The sequence below is a fragment of the Dendrobates tinctorius genome, unplaced genomic scaffold (assembly GCF_039654945.1).
Source record: "Dendrobates tinctorius isolate UK_male_01 unplaced genomic scaffold, ASM3965494v1 ptg000126l, whole genome shotgun sequence".
NCBI lineage: Eukaryota > Metazoa > Chordata > Amphibia > Anura > Dendrobatidae > Dendrobates > Dendrobates tinctorius.
Window position 1 is genome coordinate 7,511,750 of NW_027361794.1, and position 22,013 is coordinate 7,533,762.

A 22,013-nucleotide genomic window follows, 5' to 3' on the forward strand; every position below is an offset into this window, starting at 1 on the left:
TAATCCCATCAGCCGCGCCCTGCTGTCTCTTTTATTACTTAAAAGTAACTCTCATCATTCTTCTCTGCTCGCGTCCGTCGATCACCGGAAGAGCAGGGAAGAATAGGGAGAGCCATGCTCAGCAACCTGCGCCAGGGAGCAGCGCATACTGTAATGCTTCCCTGGCGCCCGTCCGTGTGATACTGATACGGCACACACATGCCACACGTGTGCCTCAAATATTACACACGGACACTGACCTCTCCGGTATCAGAAATATCAGGACTTGTGAAAAATGCCTTATAGCGGGTTTTTATGTTTGGCTGCTGTCACACACTAAAAGACGCTTTTTGTTGCAAAAAATAGTTTTTGCATCACCAGATTTTGAGAGCTATAATTTCTCTAATCCCCTCCACAACAGCACACAGGAGGTTGCCTACCCTTCCTAAATAGGGACAGGAAACAAGAGGTTTAAATAGCCCTCCCCTTCCCCTGATCCCACGATGTTTTCCTGTCCCTAAATGGATGAAGAGGTTTACATGTGTGCTCCTGGGATGGGCCGGCGACATCCTAGGGGGTTAACTTAGCCAGGCAGCCTGGGTCGACCATCCCTGACCTTTGTCCCTGAAGATGATCCTGCCGCTGGCAGGACCCCACCATCCTCCAGCGCCCTTGGCAATGCTGGATGGGTAAACAGGGCTGGGGACCTCCCGTAGCCCCCCAGCTTCATGACTCGCTCTCCCCCTCATGCCGGTGGCGGCATCCGCTCTCTGGCTTCCCGGAGCAAACAGAGGAAGTGACGTACACCACTGGGACAGAGAGTGCGACGTCATTTCCGCCCTGCGTTCCGCAGTGGAATGCACCGCCATTTTGGTGGTAAGTTTTAAAAATTTTTTTCTTTCTTCCTTCAGTCCGGGAGTCACCAGGAAGCATCCTATTACAGAGGGGGAGAGATCTCCTCCCATTGGGTGAGGCAAAAAGGCGCTAGATCTCGGTTCCTGTAAAAGGACCCTGATGGAAGACTCCATAAGATAGGACTAAGGTCTGAATAATAGATGTGTCTTCCCTGAGCATCTGCAGAGCCCAGCGCAAACCCTGGCCCAGTGAGTATATCTAGTAAAGGGGTACCCGTCTTTGGTTCAGGACACATCCTTATGGGAACCCCCTTCTCCTCTCTTCTAGGGAGACAAAGATCCTGCACCAAAACAAAGGGAAAAACTGCAAGCCGCAAGTGTGCCATCTGCAGTAACAAACTCCCCTCCAGTTATAAGAAAGTCTTGTGCCAGTTATGCACAGAGAAAATTGTCCGGGAGGAACAACCATCCCTGATGGATTAAGTAAGAGGGATGGTGCGACTGGAGATACAGTCTTCTCTGGCTACCTTTTCCCAGTCATTTGTGGGGGGGCCCGCCATCTCAAAAAAGAGTAAATATGCCCCTGAAGACATCTCGGACTCAGAAGCTGAAATCATCAGTCTCTGGGGACTGGAGGGAGGAAAGTGAACTTACTCTGAGTCAGATGGAGGATGAAAAGAAACTGTTCTTTTCCTCAGAGGATATGGAGGAGCTGCTGTCAGCGGTCAGGAACACGATGGGGGTTGAGCAGGAGAAACCATCCTGCTCAGTCCAGGATGATTTATTTGGTGGTCTGAAGTCAATAAGGAACAACAACGTCCAAAATTTTATCCTGGATGAATGGGAATTTCCGGAAAGGAAGTTAAACATTCCAGGCGAGATGAAGAATCGCTTCCCCCTGGATGAAGGCACCTCAAAGTTTTGGATTGAAGTCCCTAATGTAGATATCCAGGTAGCTAGGGTAGCCAAAAAAGGACCCTCACTGAGGAAGTCCTGGGAGGCATCAGCAGCTTCCTTTAAAAACAAACATTGCATCTGCCTGCGTTACGAGAACCCTGTTTCTCTGGCTACAACAGCTGGAAGACCATATTAGAAATGGTACCCCGAGGGAAGATCTTCTGACATCTTTACCTCTCCTACAGAAGGTGGCAGGCTTTCTGTCAGACACCTCGACTGAGGCGGTTTGCATTGCGGCAAGGACATCGGTTCTATCCAATACTACCCGAAGAGCCCTGTGGCTGAAGATGTGGAGCGGTGATATTCTATCCAAATCTAAGCTATGCTCTATTCCTTTCAAGGGCGAATGTGTTTGGGCCTGCACTGGATGAGTTACTGGAGAAAGTAACCGACAAGAAGAAAAATCTTCCTCAGCCAAAACCACCCAAGAAAAAACCTTTTCGTCCACCCCAGTCTCAGACCCCTCAATACAGGGGAAAGAGTAAAACCGGGCGATGGGGTTACCTTAAAAGGGTAAGGAAAAAAAATATTTTTCAGAGCCATCGCTTAGACAGAAAATGACGCCAAGCAAGTAGGGGGCAGAATTTCGAACCACTTCCCAAACTGGCAGGGCATAACATCAGACTGGAAAATCCTGGATTCAGTCAGAGGGGAAGTAAAAATAGAATTCTCCTTTCCCCCACAAAGGCTAGAAGTAACACACCTTCCGTCTGCAAGGGTTCAGAAGATTCTGTATACAGAGTTCCAACAGATGTTATTCTCGGCGGTAATAACCGGTTCCAGAAGCAGAGCGAGGCCAAGGCCATTACTCCTGGCTGTTTCTGGTAAAAAAAAAAAAAAACAAGCAGGAATTACCGGGTCATCATCAACATAAAGAAACTGAATCAACACACTGTGTACCGGTGCTTCAAAATGGAATCCAAGACTATAATACCATTGATTGGGAAGGACTTTGCCATGGCCACCATAGACCGCCAAGAGGCATATTACCACATACCCAACCATCCCTCATACCACCGGTATCTGAGATTTGCGGTTACTCTAGATCAAGAAATACATCGCTTCCAGTGCAGGGTTCTTCCCTTCGGCATATCGGTGCCTCGAATATTTGCAAAAATAATGGCGGAGGTAGTAGCCTTCTTCAGAAAGCAAGACATCTGTATCGTCCCCTACCTGGACAACCTCGTCATGGCTCCCTTCAATGCCACTCTAAAAGAGCCTCTTCGATCAGTCCTGCATACCCTGTCATCTTTAGGCTGGATTGTAAACCAAGAGAAATCAGACCTGAATCCATCAACCAAGAAGGTCTTTCTAGGAATTCTCCTAGATTCCCAAAACCTAAAATCCTTTCTCCCGGTCACCAAGCAGTTATGCGTAAAATCAAAAGTGCGGACGCTAAAAATACAGAAGAGAGTGACCATAAGATTTGCCATGTCAGCTTTGGGATCGCTTGATGACTTCTTGCATCCAGGCGGTTTCCTGGGCTCAGGCCCTCTCAAGAGTGCTCCAGAAGTTTCTCTCCTGCTGGAACAGAAGTCCAGAGACTCTCAACACAAGGATCTCTCTTCCACAGCACGTAAAGCTATCCCTCAACTGGTAGCTCAGGCAAGAAAACCTGGCAAAAGGGTACCCTGGATCCAATATCCTATGACGTAGATTACAACAGATGCCAGCAAATGCGTTTGGGGAGCTGTAACATCTCGGGGAGTCTGGCCCAAAAAGATGGACAACCAGTCTTCCAATTTCAGAGAATTGAGAGCGATAGAAGAAGCCCTGAGAGTAGCAGAACCATTAAACCAGGGAACTCATATCTGCGTTTACTCCAACACTATGACCACCGTAGCCCATATATGTCATCAGGGCATCACAAAATACGAAAGCCATCAACAGGTCTTGGCAAGAATATTGTGTTGGACAGAACATCTCCTGTCCTTATCGACTCTCCTTCTGAAAGGATCCGATAACGTCAAAGTGAACTTCTTGAGCAGGACAGATACAGATCCAGGGGCATGGATCCTTAATATGAAAGTATTCCAGGCTATATCCAAGAAATGGGGTCTCCCAGAGGTAGACCTATTTGCAAACTGAGGGAATGCCAAGACAGAGCGGTACTTCTCCATAGGTCCAAGCCAAACCCAGTCAAGGGTGGATGTCTTCGCTCACCCGTGGAACTACAGACTGGCATACGCATTTCCATCAATACCTTTATTACCAAGTACTCTGCAAAACAGAACAGACAGGGTAAAAACTATCCTGATTGCCCATCTCTGGCCAAAAAGGAGCTGGTTCAGAGCCCTAAAACTGATGAGATCAGAAGGACCTCTGATCCTACACCTCTGAAGCATGACCTTCTACATCAAGGTCCCATCCTTCACCCGGCTCCCCACAGCCTAAGATTGGAAGCCGAGCTTCTGAAACCACAATCCTGAGATTTCAGATGCGGTCATATCCACTTTACAGAAAAGTAGGAAGCCGATTACAAACGCTATATATTCCAAAAGTATGGAAAACCTTCTCAACATGGTATGGATCCACTCCCATCGATTTCTTTCCACCCAGACATAGCAAAAATATTAGCCCTTTGGATAAGCCATCCTGTAGAAAATGTAAGACCAAGTACCTTTAAAGTCAAGGTGTCAGCCCTGAGCTCCTACTTCGACCAAAATCTAGTAGATAATTGATTGATAAAGAGATTCATGTCAGCAGCTTCCAGAATCCGTCAAAAGAAACCCAACATGGTCCCATCTTGGGATCTGAACATAGTGCTGAAAGGTCTAACTTTTCCACCATTTAAGCCTATAGACCAGATCCAGATAGACAGATTATCCTAGAAAGCGGCACTTCTTGTAGCCATTACAACGGCAAGAAGGGTGGACGAGATTCAAGCTCTATACATCAGGGAACCTTATCTAAGAATCCTAGATGACAGAAAAATATTCAGCTTGGACCCATCTTCTTATTTTTTCCATATTTTGGCCCACAGAGTCATGTAAGGTCTTGTTTTTTGCGGGACGAGTTGATGTTTTTATTGTTACCATTTTCGGGCACATGACATTTTTTGTTCGCTTTCTCTTGTGATTTTTGGGATCCAGAATGAACAAAAACCAGCAATTCACGAATTTCTTTTGGAGGGGGTTATGCCGTTCCATGTGCGGTAAAATTGATAAGGCAGCATTTTCTTCGGGTCAGTAATATTGCAGCCATACCTCATTTATATCATTTTTTTATGTTTTGGTGCTTTTATACAATTAAAAACTATTTTATATAAAAAAATAATTTTTGCATCCGTTTATTCTGAGAGCTATAACTTTTTTTTTTTTATTTTTCCGCTTATGGAGCTATATGGTGCTTGTTTTTTGCGGGACAAGATGACGTTTTCAGCTGTACCATGTTTATTTATATCCGTCTTTTTGATTGAATTTTATTCCTCTTTTTGTTTGGCAGTATGATGATAAAGCATTGTTTTTTGCCCTTTTTTTATTTTTTATGGTGTTCACTAAAGAGGTTTACCAGTGGGACAGTTTTATAGGTTGGGTCGTTGCGGACGCGGCAATACCAAATATGTGTACTTTTATTGTTTACATTTTTTTTAATTTTTACAATTATTAAAAAAAATATAAACTTTTTTCTAACATTTTTACTTTCTCCCACTATGGAACTATCGTTTTTTTGTAGACTGATAGCTTCTAGAGCATGCAGATGAATCAGCATCTGCATGCCATAGAAGCTGCCAGCGCTGCACTGACAGGGACTTGCTTTGCCGATCATGCACTGCGCATGATCAGCAAGTTTCCTAGCTCTGGTGACCCAGATGTTGCCATGACGACATTGGGTCACCATGGCAATGATTGGGACCCCGTGTCATACCGTCTCCAATCCAAAGGCAGAGGGACTGTCGGCTCTGTGACGGCTACCAGAATGCTGCGATCTTGTTCGATCGCAGTATTTTGGGGATTAAAGTGCCCGGGAGTGGTGTGTGACAGCTCCTGGCACCTAGTGCCAGGTGTCAACTGTCAGAATCAGCTGACACCCAGCAGCGATCGCCCACGCACCCCTGTGATCGTGATGAGGTAATTGTCTGTCCATGGTCAAATTTGCCCAGGTCACATGGATCATTACGTCCAATGTCAGAAAGGGGTTAATAAAAGGTCTCCATTTCTTCTTCCAAATGTCCGAGGTCTCAGTTTAAGACACCTCAGCTCTGCAGTATTATAAAAAGTTCTTTAAATGTCTATTATTTCTTCTAGAAAGTCTTCTGATAGTTTAGATTGCCAAGAGCCACTGAATAACATTCTCTAATTACCCCAGAGAGGTTTCACCACTAGCTACTCTTTTTTTTTTTTTCTGAAAAGACTGTTGCGTTTGCTTATTTCAGTAAATACTATTATCTATATTCCCAGTTTTTTAGTACAGTAGTTAGTGTCCAAAATACTCTGATTTAACCACTTCCCGCAGCCAGTTTTATGTTCCCTATCGGGGCTATTTTTCAAATCTGACGTGTGTTGCTTTATGTGGTGATCTTTGGAATTCTTCACAGAAGATAATAGGAAATATATAAGCCTTAAAAATGTTTTCCAACTTCTGTTGAAGCCGACATTGCCCTATCTACAGTTATACACTACTGTTTGGGCACATGGCAGGGTTAAGAAGCGAAGGAGCACCGTTTAGATATTTGAATTCAGATCTTGCTGGAATAGTTTGCACACATAATGTAATTTGGCACTGTTCCTGGTCACCTGACAGCTCAAAAGATGGGCGCCATGAACAGGGATTGCATGATTGACACCATTTTCCAGATCCCAGGGATTGTCTTAACCTACATCCTTCAACCCCTCTACATGGATATGGACTTACACAGAAACCCATAGGCTTGGGCCACAGTGATACCTGCTGTTCTGTGGTGTGAGATTGCAAGAAAAATAGTCAGGTAGCCGGGTCAGAACAGGAGGACAGAGAATATACAAAATCATAAGACACAAGCGTATTCAGTAAATGTGCCAGGGTCACAACAGGAAACAAAAACGCAAGCTGGGAGCTGGCCACGAGTACTGAACCAGAGGAGAACAAGGCTGTATCTGGTAACTTCCAGCAATATGCTTTGAGCTTTATCAGAGTGTGATGCTTTCCAGTTGGTGGATGCAGGGAGTAGATTACTCCAGCTGGACAGCACACACCCATACTGCCAGACTGGATGGTACTACTGGTTCCAGGCACCCTAATCTTATTGGCAGGACAGAGATTTTGATTCTAACTATCCATTACCATTGCTGCCTGCAGAATGAACAAGCGGCTCCTGGTGACCGAAATAGATGTCGCAGGAGCAGATCCCAGAGGAGATGGGGCATACTATTTGCGGAAGCCCTAATATGACAAAATGGCAGAAAACCAAAGCAGTAGAAATCCCCAGAGAGTGGCTTCATTTTGGACATTATAAGTCTCAGTGAATTAATCTCTAGGAGTAGTGACTATTTTGACTTCACAGCCATTTTCTGCTAATTAGTACGCATCGGATGTTATACAGTGAAAATTGCATATTTGCCATTTTATTGCTCAACACAACGTGTCCAGATTTTGCTTCAGGAGACACACACACACCATAAATTGTAAGTAGGTTCTCACTATAGTAATGCCAAATACATGGATGCTAAATGTGGTTTGAGCACACTACAAGAAGCGAGGGGGAGATATGACTTTGGGAGAGTGGATTTTGCTGGATTGGTTTGCGGAAGCCATGTTGTTTTTCAAAAGCCTTTAATAATGTGGAAACCTCTGTTTTACATTGACAGATGATGGACCTGAGTGGAGACTTGTTTTTTTGTGAGATGAGTAGAAGTTTTTATTGGCATTATTTTCGCCTACTTAACATTTTTTGGTGGCTTTTTATTCCATATTCCATAGGCAGAATGAACAAACAGTTAAACATCACGCTCTACTGGTTCATCCTATGACGCTTTCAATCAGACTGTGAACTATCATTGTATTGGTGAATAAATCAATATTTTACCTAACTTGCCATTTTTATGGACAGTTTAACTAAAAATGTTTTAAAAAATATAACATTCAAGGATATTTTATTCAAATATAATAATTTGGTTGTATTCTTGGCAGATGACTGTACCAGGAGATCAGAGGGACAGCTGAAATCTTCAATTTTTAAATCTGTTCATCTTGCAATCCCACATGATACAATAGAAGTAAATGTCATTAATGCAGATATACAATCAACCCATTATACCAAAGATCTGTCATATGATCCTTTGAAACAAGTGATATCTTCTGATTCATTACCGACTACTGAGGAAAATCACAGTCACAAAAGAGGCATTAAACAAACTGATCCTAAAGCAAACAAGCCATTTTCACATGAATATGGCAATTTTCCCCTCGAAAAATCTTTTCTTAAACATCAAAAAGTTCACACAGTAGAGAATAGATTTTCTTGTTTCAAATGTGGGAAAAGTTTTAACCAGAAATCAGATCTTGTTAAGCACCAGATCCATCACACAGGGAAGAAGCCTTTTTCATGCTCAGACTGTGGGAAATGTTTTAACTATAAATCACATTTTGTTAGCCACCAGAGAACTCATACAGGGGAGAAGCCTTTTTCATGTTCAGAGTGTGGGAAATGTTTTAATTGGAAATCAGATTTGGTTAAGCACCAGAGAATTCACACAGGAGAGAAGCCTTTTTCATGTTCAGAATGTGGGAAATGTTTTAACCATAAACCTGATTTGGTTAGGCACCAGAGAACTCACACAGAGGAGAAGCCTTTTTCATGTTCAGAATGTGGTAAATGTTTTAAACAGAAATCTTATCTTGATAACCACCAAAGAACCCACACCGGGAAGAAGCCATTTTCGTGTTCAGAATGTGGGAAATGTTTTAAACAGAAAGCTTATCTTGATAACCACCAAAGATCCCACACAGGAAAGAAGCCATTTTCATGTTCAGAATGTGCAAAATGTTTTACAGATAAATCAAATCTCGTCAAACATCAGAGAATTCACACAGGGGAGAAACCTTTTTCCTGTTCAGAATGTGCAATAAGTTTTACAGATAAATCAAATCTTGTCAAACATCAGAGAATTCACACAGGGGAAAAGCCTTTTTCCTGTTCAGAATGTGGAAAATGTTTTGTGCAGATATCATCTCTTCTTACTCACAAGAGAATTCACACAGGTGAGAAGCCTTTTTCATGTTCAGAATGTGGGAAACATTTTATACAGAAAGCTCATCTTGATAACCACCTGAGAAATCATACAGGCGAGAAGCCTTTTTCATGTTCTTAATGTGGTAAATGTTTTACACGGCAATCAACTCTTAATAAACATCAGAGAACTCACACAGGGGAGAAGCCTTTTTTCATGTTCAGAATGTTGGAAATGTTTTAACCAAAAAGTGTATCTTGTTAAATGGGTTGTCCACTACTAAGACAATCCCTTTTCCTTTCTCATGTTTGCCGTTGTTAAAATAAAAATACTCGTGTCGCACCTCCCTTTCTGGCGTCATTCCATTGGTGCTGCAACTTGCATTCCCAGGGCTCACATAGGATTATTACATCACACAACCTCTGCGCCCAATCAATGCTGGCTTCACTGTTCCCACCTTCAGATGTTTTGAACATCAATAGGATGGACATGGCCTGGACATAACATCAAGAGAATGCACACACTGAGAGCACTCTCTGCAGAGAATTAAAAGCAGTTTACAGCCTCCATCGTGACGTCTGATATAGGAAACAAAGACAAGAAATCAGAGGTTATTCTGAGGTCCTCCACCTCCATCAGCACATCTGGTATGCAGTGTTTCTTATTGGAGGCCTCATCTTCCTGCTCCCACACCATTACTGCCTCACTTCATCTTGGAAAAAGCAGTCTTAACCCTCATGATGCCAGACAGCTCAAGCTTGTAGGTCCTGCACAGACTTCTTTCTAAGGCTGGTTTCACATTTGCGTAGAGCAGAGCTGCGTAGTTTCTCCTTTAAGCCCCGCCCATTGCCGCACCTCTTGCTTCAGCTCTGCCTATGTCTGCATGCGTCCTGTGTACCCCATCTTTAACATTGGGTACGCAGGCCATGTGGATCTATGCTGACGAATTCGCATACGTCATTTTGATGCTGCACGAACGCAATGTGTTGCATTTTGTTGCGGATGGCGGGTACGTCAAAACGACGCATGCGGATGCGTCAGCATACATCTGCGTGGCCTGCGTACCCAATGTTAAAGATAGGGGACGCATGCAGATGTAGATGGAGCTGAAGGAAGAGGTGTGACAGTGGGCGGGGCTTAATGGTGGAAGGAAGTAGGCTGCCATCTACAGCCCTGCCGAATGCTAGTGTGAAGCTTGCCTTAATGTTGTCCTTACAAGAAAACAGCTACACAGTGCTTAGTTCACAGGGAAATTTGATCCCCTCCAGCCACAAGGGATTCTAATATGGGGAATGCTATATTTGACTTGTATACCATATTGCATCTATCCCTACTAAACAAGACATAGAGCAATATATTCAAAGGCTGTAGACCACATACAGAACTCAGGTATTTAAGTGTAACTGTTACACACGGTCCCTGTCCGGGATCTGTGCCTCGGCCTGCCGCTGCTACCCGTTCAGGGCACTCCCCTCATGCCTTGCACGCTGTCCCTGTGCTGCAGCCGGCTCCCTGTGTGTCCCATCCTGCTTCTCAGCGTTCAGTTCTCTCCCCTTCCCCCACCTCCTGACATCCTGTCGGCAGGTCTTCAGCCAAAGCTATTAGGGCATGCGCGCGTGCTCCCCTTGCTTTCTAAAGGGACAGCGTGCATTTTTCAAAATGGGTAATTATCCAATGGCAGCACACTGGCTGCTATTTCTGGCCTCTCCTCCATAGGGAGAGCGCCGGAGCAATGAAAGAAAAGAATGGGTGAAGCTATACCTTCAGTCACTTGTGAGAACACGGCCAGGTTTCATCAGAGATACTAAAATGCTCATTACTATGGATAAATATCCCTGGCGCTCCTCTCACAAGTGGGTGAGTTGTGATGTTGTTAGTCTATACTCTTCTATATACCACACGATGTGGCTATTACCAGCCTGAGAATTTTTTCTTGACAAATATAGTTCTGTGAAGTACAGTATTGAGATGTACGGGACATCTTGTTCTCAAAGACTCCATTTTTGTGTTTGCGACGCCATTTTGTTGTTTACCAGAAAAATTTTGTAACTTAACTAGGGGGAAGTTCATGATTGTTATGAAACCAGACTGTTCCAGCTTGAACAAGATATGAGACCCTGAAGAATGTGCTATTGTTCTATTCTCTATGCTACGTAGATATGGACATAAATGTAGTTTCCGGTTTTCTTGCAATACTACTGGCTTATAAAGTAAATGTGTCATGACGATTCTATTGGTAGCTATGTACTTTGCATAATTAAGCAAAAAACTATAAAAAAAGGTGACATAATAAACGGGGTTAGCGATCTCCTTTGATCCTCCCATACAGAGACACATCTCCGTCTGGTCATTCTCAGTTGCTAGCAACATCTTGTGGATTAATTTGGAAATCACCTGGTCAACCGTGAAGTATTAATTTAGCCCTCCCTCACAGCTGGCGCCCAACGTGGGGCCACCGAATAAGGATGACTCTGCCCCCGGAGGAAAACAAGACAAAGGGCCCTCGGACCGGACACAGGTGCTGTAAAATTGGGACTGATCATCTCCCACGACAACTACGGTAAGTTGGCAGCTATACTGTACAGACTGACCGTTTGGTGTGGTTTTCCTGTGCTTGATGCTGCAAAGAGGATCTGAGGTTTGTCCTTGATGGTGGGGTGATTCTTGGGTAGAATCATGTAGAGGTGCAGTCCTTTTGGGGGCCCAGTGTTCGAACCGTACCTCATAAGGGATGGACACCCCAGATTGACCAGTGATTGACTCTTTATAGTCAAAATATCCTGAAATCCTGATCACTGTTAGTATCAGGCGTGGTGAGGTGATCGAAGATTGGGTAGGATACGTAACTCTGGTATGTGTGTGTGTGTGTGTGTGTATATATATATGTGTGTGTAACCAAGTGAGGTGATCGGAGGGATAGTCTAAGACACCCTCCTTTCATTGAGTACCGCATTGAATTTTGGGCATCCCAGAGGGGGATAGACCCAGTGGAACAGACTGAACGGCCGCTCCAGTACTGTGCACAGCTGAAGTAAGGATATTTAGCTCTAAAGGAGAGAATTCTGTTTCCGTGGAAGAAGAGTTTGGAAATGTGTGAAGGATCGGATACTGTTAGTCTAATGATTCAAATACGAGGAAAGAAATCTGTCAGGAACGCAGAAAAAATATTTTTGATTCTGGGATTCCCTAAGAGCGGGAGGCTACAGCCTACGCTATGGGATAAAGGTGTTAAAAAGAATAAAGGGAGGTTGATTGATGATGGTTTGCTTAAAGACGCTGAAGAATTCCGTGGCTTGGCACATGAATTGTGTTATGAAAATTATGTGGAAATTGAAGAGAAAGTGAATTCTGATTGTTTCTGTTATTGCTATGCTGAAAAAGGAAAATTGTCTACCACTGTGACAAAGACTGGAAGTTTTGTGGTGCAAGAAGGAATTGAGAAAGTGATTCAAGAAGAGGGAACTGAGACTAATGCGTCAGGCAGACAAACAGTTAAACATGATGATCTGAAACAAGAGGTCTCCCTGCTAGATGATAAGGTCCCTCCCCAGGAAATCAAGCCTCTCCCGACTGTAAGCTCTGTGCTTAACCCCAGGGCACCAATATATCCTGGACTGCCAAAACTCAGTGCGCCCCCACCCTATGATCCTGCTGGGTGGATTTGTGCCATATGCGGAGTTACTAATCCTCAGTGGAGAGAGGTCTGTTACAATTGTGGAGCAAAGAGACCTGGAGTCGCAGCCCCCACCTTCCCCTTGCTAAACACTGATGGCACCTATTATTAGCCACCGCCAGCACCTGTCCCTGCTATGCCTAATATTGCTAGTGGTTATGAGTATCCACCCCCTCCTACTTTAGTCACTCGATCAGAGACAGGATACACAGAGGAGATAGAAGATTTTCAGGAAATATATTCCAATGTTATTCCTGAACCCCACTGTTATGATATGCTCTTTAGGATAGGGACAGGGGATATCACGAAGCAGCACGTTGGAGCCATGGTAAATGCCACAAATAATCAACCATGCTGGAGGACTTGCCGCAAAAATTTCACAGAAAGGCGGACCCATGATACAGGAAGAATCTGATTCGTATATATAAATGTATGGCCAGGTAGAAACAGGACAGGTCGCAGCAACCAGAGCAGGACAGCTGCCGTGTCTATGTAATACATGCAGTGGGACCACGATATGATCCTATCAATATTCCTAGGTCCCAACAATTGCTTACTGAGGCTGTTCAGAACTCAATCCTGTATGCCTCCTCTGTCCACCCCGGTACGATGCCTCAACGTACAGTGGCCATACTATTAAACCGGTATTTTTCAAGATCCCAGGAAGGATGCCGCCAAGGTCAGAGTATTAACAATAGAGCGGTGTATACAGGAAAACCCCATAAAATTGGAGGAGGTCCGATTTGTCCTCGACAGCCGCCTAACGGCCCATCAGGCAATACAATCTAACTGTAACAGAGCCTCTTGCCCCGCTTCCGCAGCAGATGCCTCTTGTGCCCTTACTACCTCCACCTCCTCCTGCCCCTGAGTCAGTAATATCCAAATTTGAAGAGAATAATGTGGAAACTACTCCTGACAGGCCAATGTATACCCCCTTTACCCCATCTCAAATAGACACCCTTTGCAATCAATTACCCGATCCAGAGACTTCCCCCATGGCCTTCTACAGGCAAATGTCAGCAAATCGAGAGATTTATTACATTCCCCGAAGAGATCTATTACACATATTTAGAGTAAAAGCTGGGGAGGGGTATTTTCCAATTATCGAGGGTGGCATAATGTGAACCTGGATGGGGGAACCTATGAGAGTGGTGTTGATTTCTGCAATGCTTTAAAGGTTTGGGCACGAGATAGACTAGCGGATCAAGCTACCTCTCTCACAGATGTCACACAGGACAAGGGGGAGACTGCCGAGAAGTTCTATGGGCGTCTTATGGTAGTATTTAAAGATCTGGGATTCTCATTGTATAATAAAGCCCTTACACACCTTTTTGTGGCAGCTTTGATGTCCGGCCTTAAACCCAAATTGCAAGAGGCGATAATGTCAGTTAGACCTGATGTTGAGATTTCCACTCCGGATGATGCATTAAAAGTAGTAAAATATTTTCAGAAGAATTTAACCCGCTCTGCATCAGCAGGAAAGAAAAACAAACCAGCAGCTGTAGGAATTCCAGCTCCTGCTCCAATTCCAGCTCCCACCACCGTCCCCACTGCGGCTGCGAACACACAGCTGGTTCCTTATCAGTGGCACACAAAGCAAACTCCAGCTCCCCCTCAAACTTCAGCTCCCTACTCAAATATCTCTCCTAATCCTATGACTGGGAACCTTACTCCCCAGATCCGCCGTGCCAATTCTCGTCTGCAATGCTGGCGCTGTGGCCGACTCAGCCACTTTCAGAGAGATTGTCATACCCCCATTGATAGATACTACCCTCAAGTTCCCTATTCCAATCGTAACCTAAATACTGGGAACCCTAGCGGATACTCCGGTTACGGACAGCCTCAAAATCCTGATAATTGTCCATACTGAAGGGGTGGCCAACCATGGTCTGCTATCATAAAATCCTCTACCAAACCTGGGGCATGCTCATCTGTCACGCTCCCTGTAGGGGACACCCTTGTTAAGTTCATGGTAGACACTGGGGTGGCCAATTCTTTAATCGAGTCATCAGATGTACCTACGGCTATCCCTATTCAATTCTCAGATCAAGAGCTTGTTTTAATCGGAGTAGATGGGAGACCCAATAAACATACTCTTACAAAACCCATCCCTGTGGGACCCTTCCCCAAGGTTACTGCTCAGTTCGTAATCTCTCCTACATGTCCAGTAAATCTACTAGGAGCAGATTTATTATCGCAGTTCTCCAGAATACAATTCCAAGATGATGATCAGATGGTTCTTACGTTACATAATCCCTATGCAGATGAAGACAGTGAGGAAATCTGTATTTTGCATGCCCTTCCCACAGTTATGATGGCCCTGATAGGCCCAGATCCACCCCCAATATTGCCTGAGGATCAACGACACCCCATACCTCTGAGATACCATCTCAACTTTGGTCAAAAGGGCCAAATGATATAGGGAAAATGCCTGTAGAACCAGTAAAATTGTTTCTCAAACCTGGTGCCCCTTTTCCCAAAGTCCATCAATATCCTTTGAAACATGATCAGGAGCGGGGCCTCCAGGAACAAATACAAACGTTACTTGATAATGGTGCTAAGATCTACTGGCAGTTAATGCAGCTACTGTTCTGGAAACTCCAGTGGTGCCTAATCCACATACTCTTTTGTCCCAAATACCCCAGGATGCTGCTTGGTTTACAGTCATCGACCTTACCAATGCCTTCTTTAGCATTCCGTTACACCCAGATTGCCAGTTTCTGTTTGCATTCACTTATCAGGGACGACAGTTTAACATGGACAGTTATGCCACAAGGGGCCCAAAACAGTCCCAGTTTGCAAAAAACATGAGCGAGTGTCTCTTGCCCTGGCAGTTAAATCACACCCTGGTCACACTGCTTCAGTATGTGGATGATCTTTTGTTGTGTACATGGACGGAGCAGGAAGCCATTGCTGCCACTGTTAGCCTCCTCAAGCATGTGGCAGCACTGAACTGTCGGGTTTCGGCCTCAAAACTACAGTTCTGCCTTGGTCAAGTGATATTCTTGAGTCACTGTCTCCTTCAGGGTGTCAGACACCTCACAGAAGAAAGAAAAATAGCTGTCAGCTCCCTTTCCCAAAAGATGAAACTGAACTCCAGCGTGTTCTTGGACTATGTACTTATTGTCGTCAGTGGATACCGGATGCATCCCGCATAATGCAACCCCTTTACAACGCCTTGAAAGATGGTATAATGCATAATGAACTATAAGAAAAGATCACTGGTTTGTATGGAAAGCCTCCATTGTGCTTTCTCTGAGTTAAAGCGGCTTATTGCTTCCGCCCCTGCCTTGGGCATCCCTGACTATACTCGACCGTTCCATTTGTATGTGTCTGAGAATGAAGGACACGCAGCAGGGGTACTTACACAATCACAAGGCAATAGGCAACGACCAGTGGGCTATTATTCGGCCCGCCTCAACCCTGTGGCCCGAACATCACCAAGTTGCATGAGGGCAGTTCACGCCACTCACTCGTTGCTTGACAAGACTGCAGACATAATTCTCGGACATGAAATGCACATTTTTGCCCCGCATGACATAGCAGCAATACTGACACTTCAGCAACCAAGACATTTGACTGTGCAACGACATTTATGGCTGCAGTGTTCATCTTTTTTGCATGACTATGTCAAGTTGCATCGCTGTACTACAATCAACCCCGCTACTTTACTGTTGGTCCCCAAGAAAGATGGCAGTGATGAGGATTATCTCCAACATGATTGTTCCCAACTTCTGACTGAAGAAACAGCTACTCCACCAAATGTCAGTGAGGATCCACTTCCAAATCCCGATCTGGTGTTATACAGGATGGTTCAAGATATGCTGATGAGTTTGGTAGATTCCACACGGGATATGCTGTTAACACAGAGGACACTGTAGTGCCCTCACAGTCAGCATAAGAAGCAGAACTCCAGGCTCTGTCTACTGTATGTACTTTGGCCAAGAACAGACGGGCTAATATATACACGGACTCACGGTATGCATTTGGTATTGCTCACAATTATGGGACTCTATGGGCCAATCGAGGGTTTATTACTGCTGCCGGAACCCCAGTGAAAAATGCTGAAGCTGTTAAAATCCTCATGGATTCGATCAAATTACCTACTCAGGTGGCCATTATCAAAGATAAGGCGCACGGTCCTAGGAACAGTCCACAGACTGTTGGCAACACATTTACGGATATGCAAGCAAAAGCCACTGGTCTTTTACCCGTTGAACCAACCATACCAGCTATGGTGACCACACGCTCTCATCATAAACAGTTACAAGAAGCATTGACCCTACAAGAACCTGATGATCTACAACAAACTGAAGTTTTCTGTCGGACCCCGCAAGACCGCTTAATGACGATGCAGAGAATGTCTCCAAAGTAAGAGGTGAAGCAATGGAAGACTGATGGTGCACGTATGGATAATGGTCTCTGGAAAAAGGACCAACTCGTGTGTCTCCCTAAGCGGATGTACCCTGCTATTGCTACATGGGCACATGGGACTACACATCGAGGAAAGAATCAGGCCCTCGCACTGGTGCAAAAATTCTACTGGGCCCCGGGAATTTCCACAGTTTTGACAGCGCTCAACCGTGCCTGTAATATCTGTCAGACTTGCAATCCCTTTGAACTTCAATGTATACCCCTGAAGCATCTTGCTAAGCCTGACTATCCTTTCCAAAGGCTCCAGGTGGACCATATCACATTACCTAAGTCTGGAAGGTATGAATACTGTTTGGTTGTTGTTGACATGTTCTCCAGTTGGCCAGAAGCATTCCCTGTTACCAACATGACTGCAAAAACCACAGCGAAGAAACTGGTGATGGAAGTCATATGCAGATATGGGGTTCCAGAAGTTGTTGAAAGTGATCAAGGTCCGGCCTTTTCTTCTCATGTGTACCAAGAAGTTCTGACAATGCTTGGATCCACTGTAGCCCTCCATACTCCGTACCACCCACATTCCAGTGAGAAAGTTGAGAGGCTGCATGGCACACTGAAGGGACAATTGACCAAAATGATGCAGGAGACTACGGCTCCATGGCCAGAGCTCCTACCCATTGTATTATACCACATTCGTACTACCCCTATTGCAAAATATGGCTTGTCCCCATATGAGATATTGTTTGGTGCTAGGCCCCCAGTTGCAAATTTCCAGCCTCAGCAGTTAACAGAAGAAACTGACCGTGCTGTTCAATATGTTATTCAGCTTACTAAAAATCTTGCTAACACCCATGCTCTAGTTTCTTCTCTTCCAGATTTAGCAGAAACCGACACCTGTCATAACCTGAAGCCTGGTGATTTGGTAGTCGTGAAAAGACATGTCAGAAAGCACGGACTAGAACCCTTGTATGACGGTCCCTATCAGGTCCTCCTCATCACATCTACATCAGTGAAACTAGAAGGAAGACCGACTTGGATCCACGCATCGCACTTCAAACTGATTAAACAAGCCAATAGCAAATAAAGGGGGCATAATGTTTTGGTCTTTCGCATTTTCCATATTATTATTGGTAACCGCATGGGACAGCCTAAATTCCCCAATGTCCTTGAATAATAAGTTTATACAGTACAACATCATGAGAAATTACTAAGAGATTTGTTGGACAATTCCCAGTCTCTGGCAGACTGTTGGATCTGCACGTATTCACCAGTGTCAGCCACGAGCATCCCCTTTTTGGCTATCCCTGTTCCACCTGAGGAGTTATTTGCTTTGACTAACTGTTCTGACACACTCGCTAATAATGCCACAGATAATGCTAAGTTATGGAATACTACTGTTGGTATACCTATTGTGGGATGGGTGGGATACCCCTGGTGGCAAGGTAACCTTTCAGGAAGCAGTACACACCTTCAATATTTGGCCTATAAAGGAGGGGCTTGGGTACCTAAGAATAGTCTAACCAATCTAGGGCAAGTTCCAACGTATGGTTTACAAGTCAGTTTTAATGTAACTTCACACTCAACTGATGCCTTCAAACCAATGTTGTTAGAAAGAAGGTTACATAATAAGTCATGGAAATTTTCTAATTTGTTTCCACAGGGTTCTAACAAAACCTGTGCCAATATTCCTGGCAATATATCTTGAAATGAGTCCTCTGAATATGTGCCAGGAACCCCCCACTTGTGGAAATCCTGATGTAGGTTATTGTAGTCCTTTAGGGCAATCTCCAACTTGGTGTATGCTTCAGAATGCATGTGTATTCATAGATTGGTACTGCAACATTCAGCCCTATGAGATTTACCTGATGATATGTTCTGGGTATGTGGAGACAATGCTTATAAATGGTTGCCAGTAGGAGTAAGAGGTACTTGACTCTGGTGTCGCTTGACCCCGGCCACCTTTGTTATTCCTAACAAACAGTTGGATACACAGGCTATACCCAAACATACATTATGCAAAAGAGCTGCGGACAATTCACCCCGCCCTTCAGGGAGACCACATATAGTACAGATGAGTGTGGCCAATAAAATTGTCAGTTCTATTTTCAATTACCCTATGATTACACAAATGTGGGATAAATTGGTCAGGGCCACAGACTATCTAGATGATCAAATTTGGGATATATTGGACATACTTAATACTACTGTTGCTGTCCAAAATCAACTTATCATATTCACTAATCAACATACTATAGTGCTGGACTACTTAACAGCAGCACAAAGTGGTATGTGTCAGGTTATTGGACCCGCTTGCTGTCATATAGATCCTAACAGTACTATGAAGTTAAAGTTAGAAGATATTCAAAGACTCAGAGATCAATATGATAAAGACAATGATCGTAATAAGGACAGTTGGTGGTCAGACACCTTCTCCTTTCTCAATCCAGCCAATTGATTTAAGGGAATTGGGGGCTGGATAGCTGGGATCTTAAGGTACTGCCACACTTAGCGATGTACCAGCGATCCCGGCCAGCGATATGACGCGGTCAGGATCGCTGGTACATCGCTAAGTGGTCGCTAGTGAGCTGCCACACAGGCAGATCTCACTAGCGACATCGAGGGGGACGGGGATCGCTACTTACCTGTCACACCAGGCGATCCGGCGTCCTCCCGCCCGGCTCCACGCGTCGCTCGTCCTCACAGCAGGAAGCGCCACAGGAAGCTGACGACGAGAAACAGTCCTGAACGTTCTCGCGCGATCAGCGATAACCAGCGGGGGAGCCGGTCGCTGGTAAGTATCAGACACAGAGATATCGCTAGCAATATCGCTATAACGTCACAAGTTATAGCGATATTGCTAGCGATATCTCTTAGTGTGACATGCCCTTTACAAAGCTTGCTGCACATTGCTGCCTGTATCCTTGTTGCATATGTGATCCTAAAACTTGTTCTTTGGTGTATTTCTGTATGTATTAGGAAATTCTGCACTAGGACAGCTAATGATGATACCAAAGGCGTTGTTGCCCCTGCTCTTCTCTACACTGATTTCAAAAGGTTACTTGATGAAGATGTTGAAGCCAAGCACATGGCTACCTTCAAAAGTTCTCCACCACTGTCATCAAAAATTGTTATTCGTGGGGGTGTTGCCTGGGTACGAGTGGGAGAGGACGCATGGAGTCTGGGCTCCTGACCCCAGACCCGATTATAAAGAAAAACTAGAGAAAAACAGGGCTTAATTGCTCCAGGGGTAATTCATCGCCCCCCTGAGAAGACCTGACAGTGTTTCCAGACCCCGGGAGACCCTCTCTGCGGGCACATACTTCCCACAGACAAGCGGGGCGTAATCTGAGGAATGACAGGTCACAAGCCACAACAAGGAGCACGCCTGTCGGGGCCTCTGAGAGAACAAGCCGCTGGCATGAGGCAATTTACAGCGAGCAGCGGGTGAAGAGCCTGAGGTGAGAGAAGGCTCCGGCTGCAACTAGGGAGGCAGAGTCTGCCCGACGGGCGAGAGGAAGGTGGAAGCCACCACAGTGAGCCTGCCATACCGCGAGAAGAAGCGATGAATACAGAGCCTCCCGGTCTTCCCGCTTACCCACCGGAGACGAAAGCGGCTGCTACCGGAGGCTGGTGACGGGCGGTTAGCTAAGCCTGAGAGAGAGCGCCGGTTGTGGGTGGACGATCGTTCAGCGGTGGAGGTCGGTGTTCCAGGTGCTGTCGAGCCCGGTGCCTCAGCCACAGGAACAAGACGCCGAAAATACTCCAGAGCAACATACGGGGAACGGTTCCCTCTCCCCTGCCTCTTGGAGATTCAACCCGGAGGAGCACATCAGGGAGGTAGGAGACGGGGATCTCCCTTAATAATTAGTCAGTAGATAGTTGGAAGCCTCTTGTCGCTCCATCCCCCTCCCTGAACACCCTCTTACAAGAATTTCTATTTTAATTCTCTGACAAAGGAGAGTTTATTATTTAGTTCTGTTTTGGCGCCAATTCCTCCACTGGACAAGGAAAGGGAGACGCCATTTTCTCCCTATTAACCTCATAGAGAGTAGACACAGCAACGGGGAAAGACTTGGGAAATATAAACGGGGATTTGATATTTCTCTCCCCACTGTCTCCCCCATCCTCTAAAAATAAAGGGGAACTCTCACAAAGTATAGACTTCATACATTTTTCTTAGATTGAGAGAAATTTTTCTTATTTCGTTTTGGTGCTTTCTTCTCTTTATATTCTCTGAAGTGGACAGTTTACCTCTTGCATAACTCCAGATGTGTGGCGATTTCGCCACCTACTGACCTTTCAACGTCATTGCACTTGTTTTTCTATTTTTCTTTTGCTTCTCACAGCATATTTCTTAAGTTTTCTCCATGAAACATACGCAATTTTATTAAAAAGCAGCTAACATGCTTAACTTGCTAACGATGCAGTAATCTTTCTAATGACCCAGTGGCGATTCCTCGCTGACACGCTCACAATCTTCGATATGGTTAAAACAGTCAAAGAGCGTGTCAAAGTGCTCCCGAATAGTAGCAAAGAGTGCAAACAGGGGGAACTCGATAAATACCTAAAGAAAAAACTTTGAGTCAGCAACCCCTAATGAAAAAACCTCCAAACCAAGCAATGGACCAGCCGCGTTCAGACACTTCAGATTTAACTGAGGACAGTTCAGATGAAGAAACTCAGTCATTGGATTGTGCCCCCATCTTCAGATCATTTTTGAAGAAATCACTGGCTCAGGCGATGAAGCCCCTTCTCCAGGAGATAACAGGAATCGGATCAGATCTGAAACACATTGGAGATAGGGTGGAATCACTCGTCTGCCCAAACTGAATTGGCTGAATACTCAGAGACCCTACGAAATCAAGTCTCCTATCATCAAAAGCAACTTAACAATACCCTTTTAGCGATTGAAGACAAGGAAAATAGGAGCAGGAGGAAAAATGTAAGAATAAAAGGAATTTCTGAAATCTTCGCTACTGAAGCCCTCAAAAAAGTCACAAAAGAAATTTTCTCATCTCTAGTAGGCCAGGA

General features: G+C 44.8%; 2 protein-coding genes across 4 annotated transcripts in view; one reads left to right on the forward strand and one right to left on the reverse strand.

The window, feature by feature from the left end:
* LOC141047243 (uncharacterized) overlaps positions 1 to 9,280 on the forward strand; it is a 29,367-nt gene extending 20,087 nt beyond the window's left edge. The window contains exon 7 of the mRNA XM_073542234.1: positions 7,899 to 9,280. Coding sequence (XP_073398335.1) covers positions 7,899 to 9,079 — 1,181 coding nt within the window. The 3' untranslated portion in view covers positions 9,080 to 9,280. The remainder of the gene's footprint in view (positions 1 to 7,898) is intronic.
* Positions 1 to 22,013, reverse strand: part of LOC141047222 (uncharacterized) — a 371,014-nt gene that overhangs the window by 85,162 nt on the left and 263,839 nt on the right. The gene's annotated exons all lie outside the window — the stretch shown is intronic.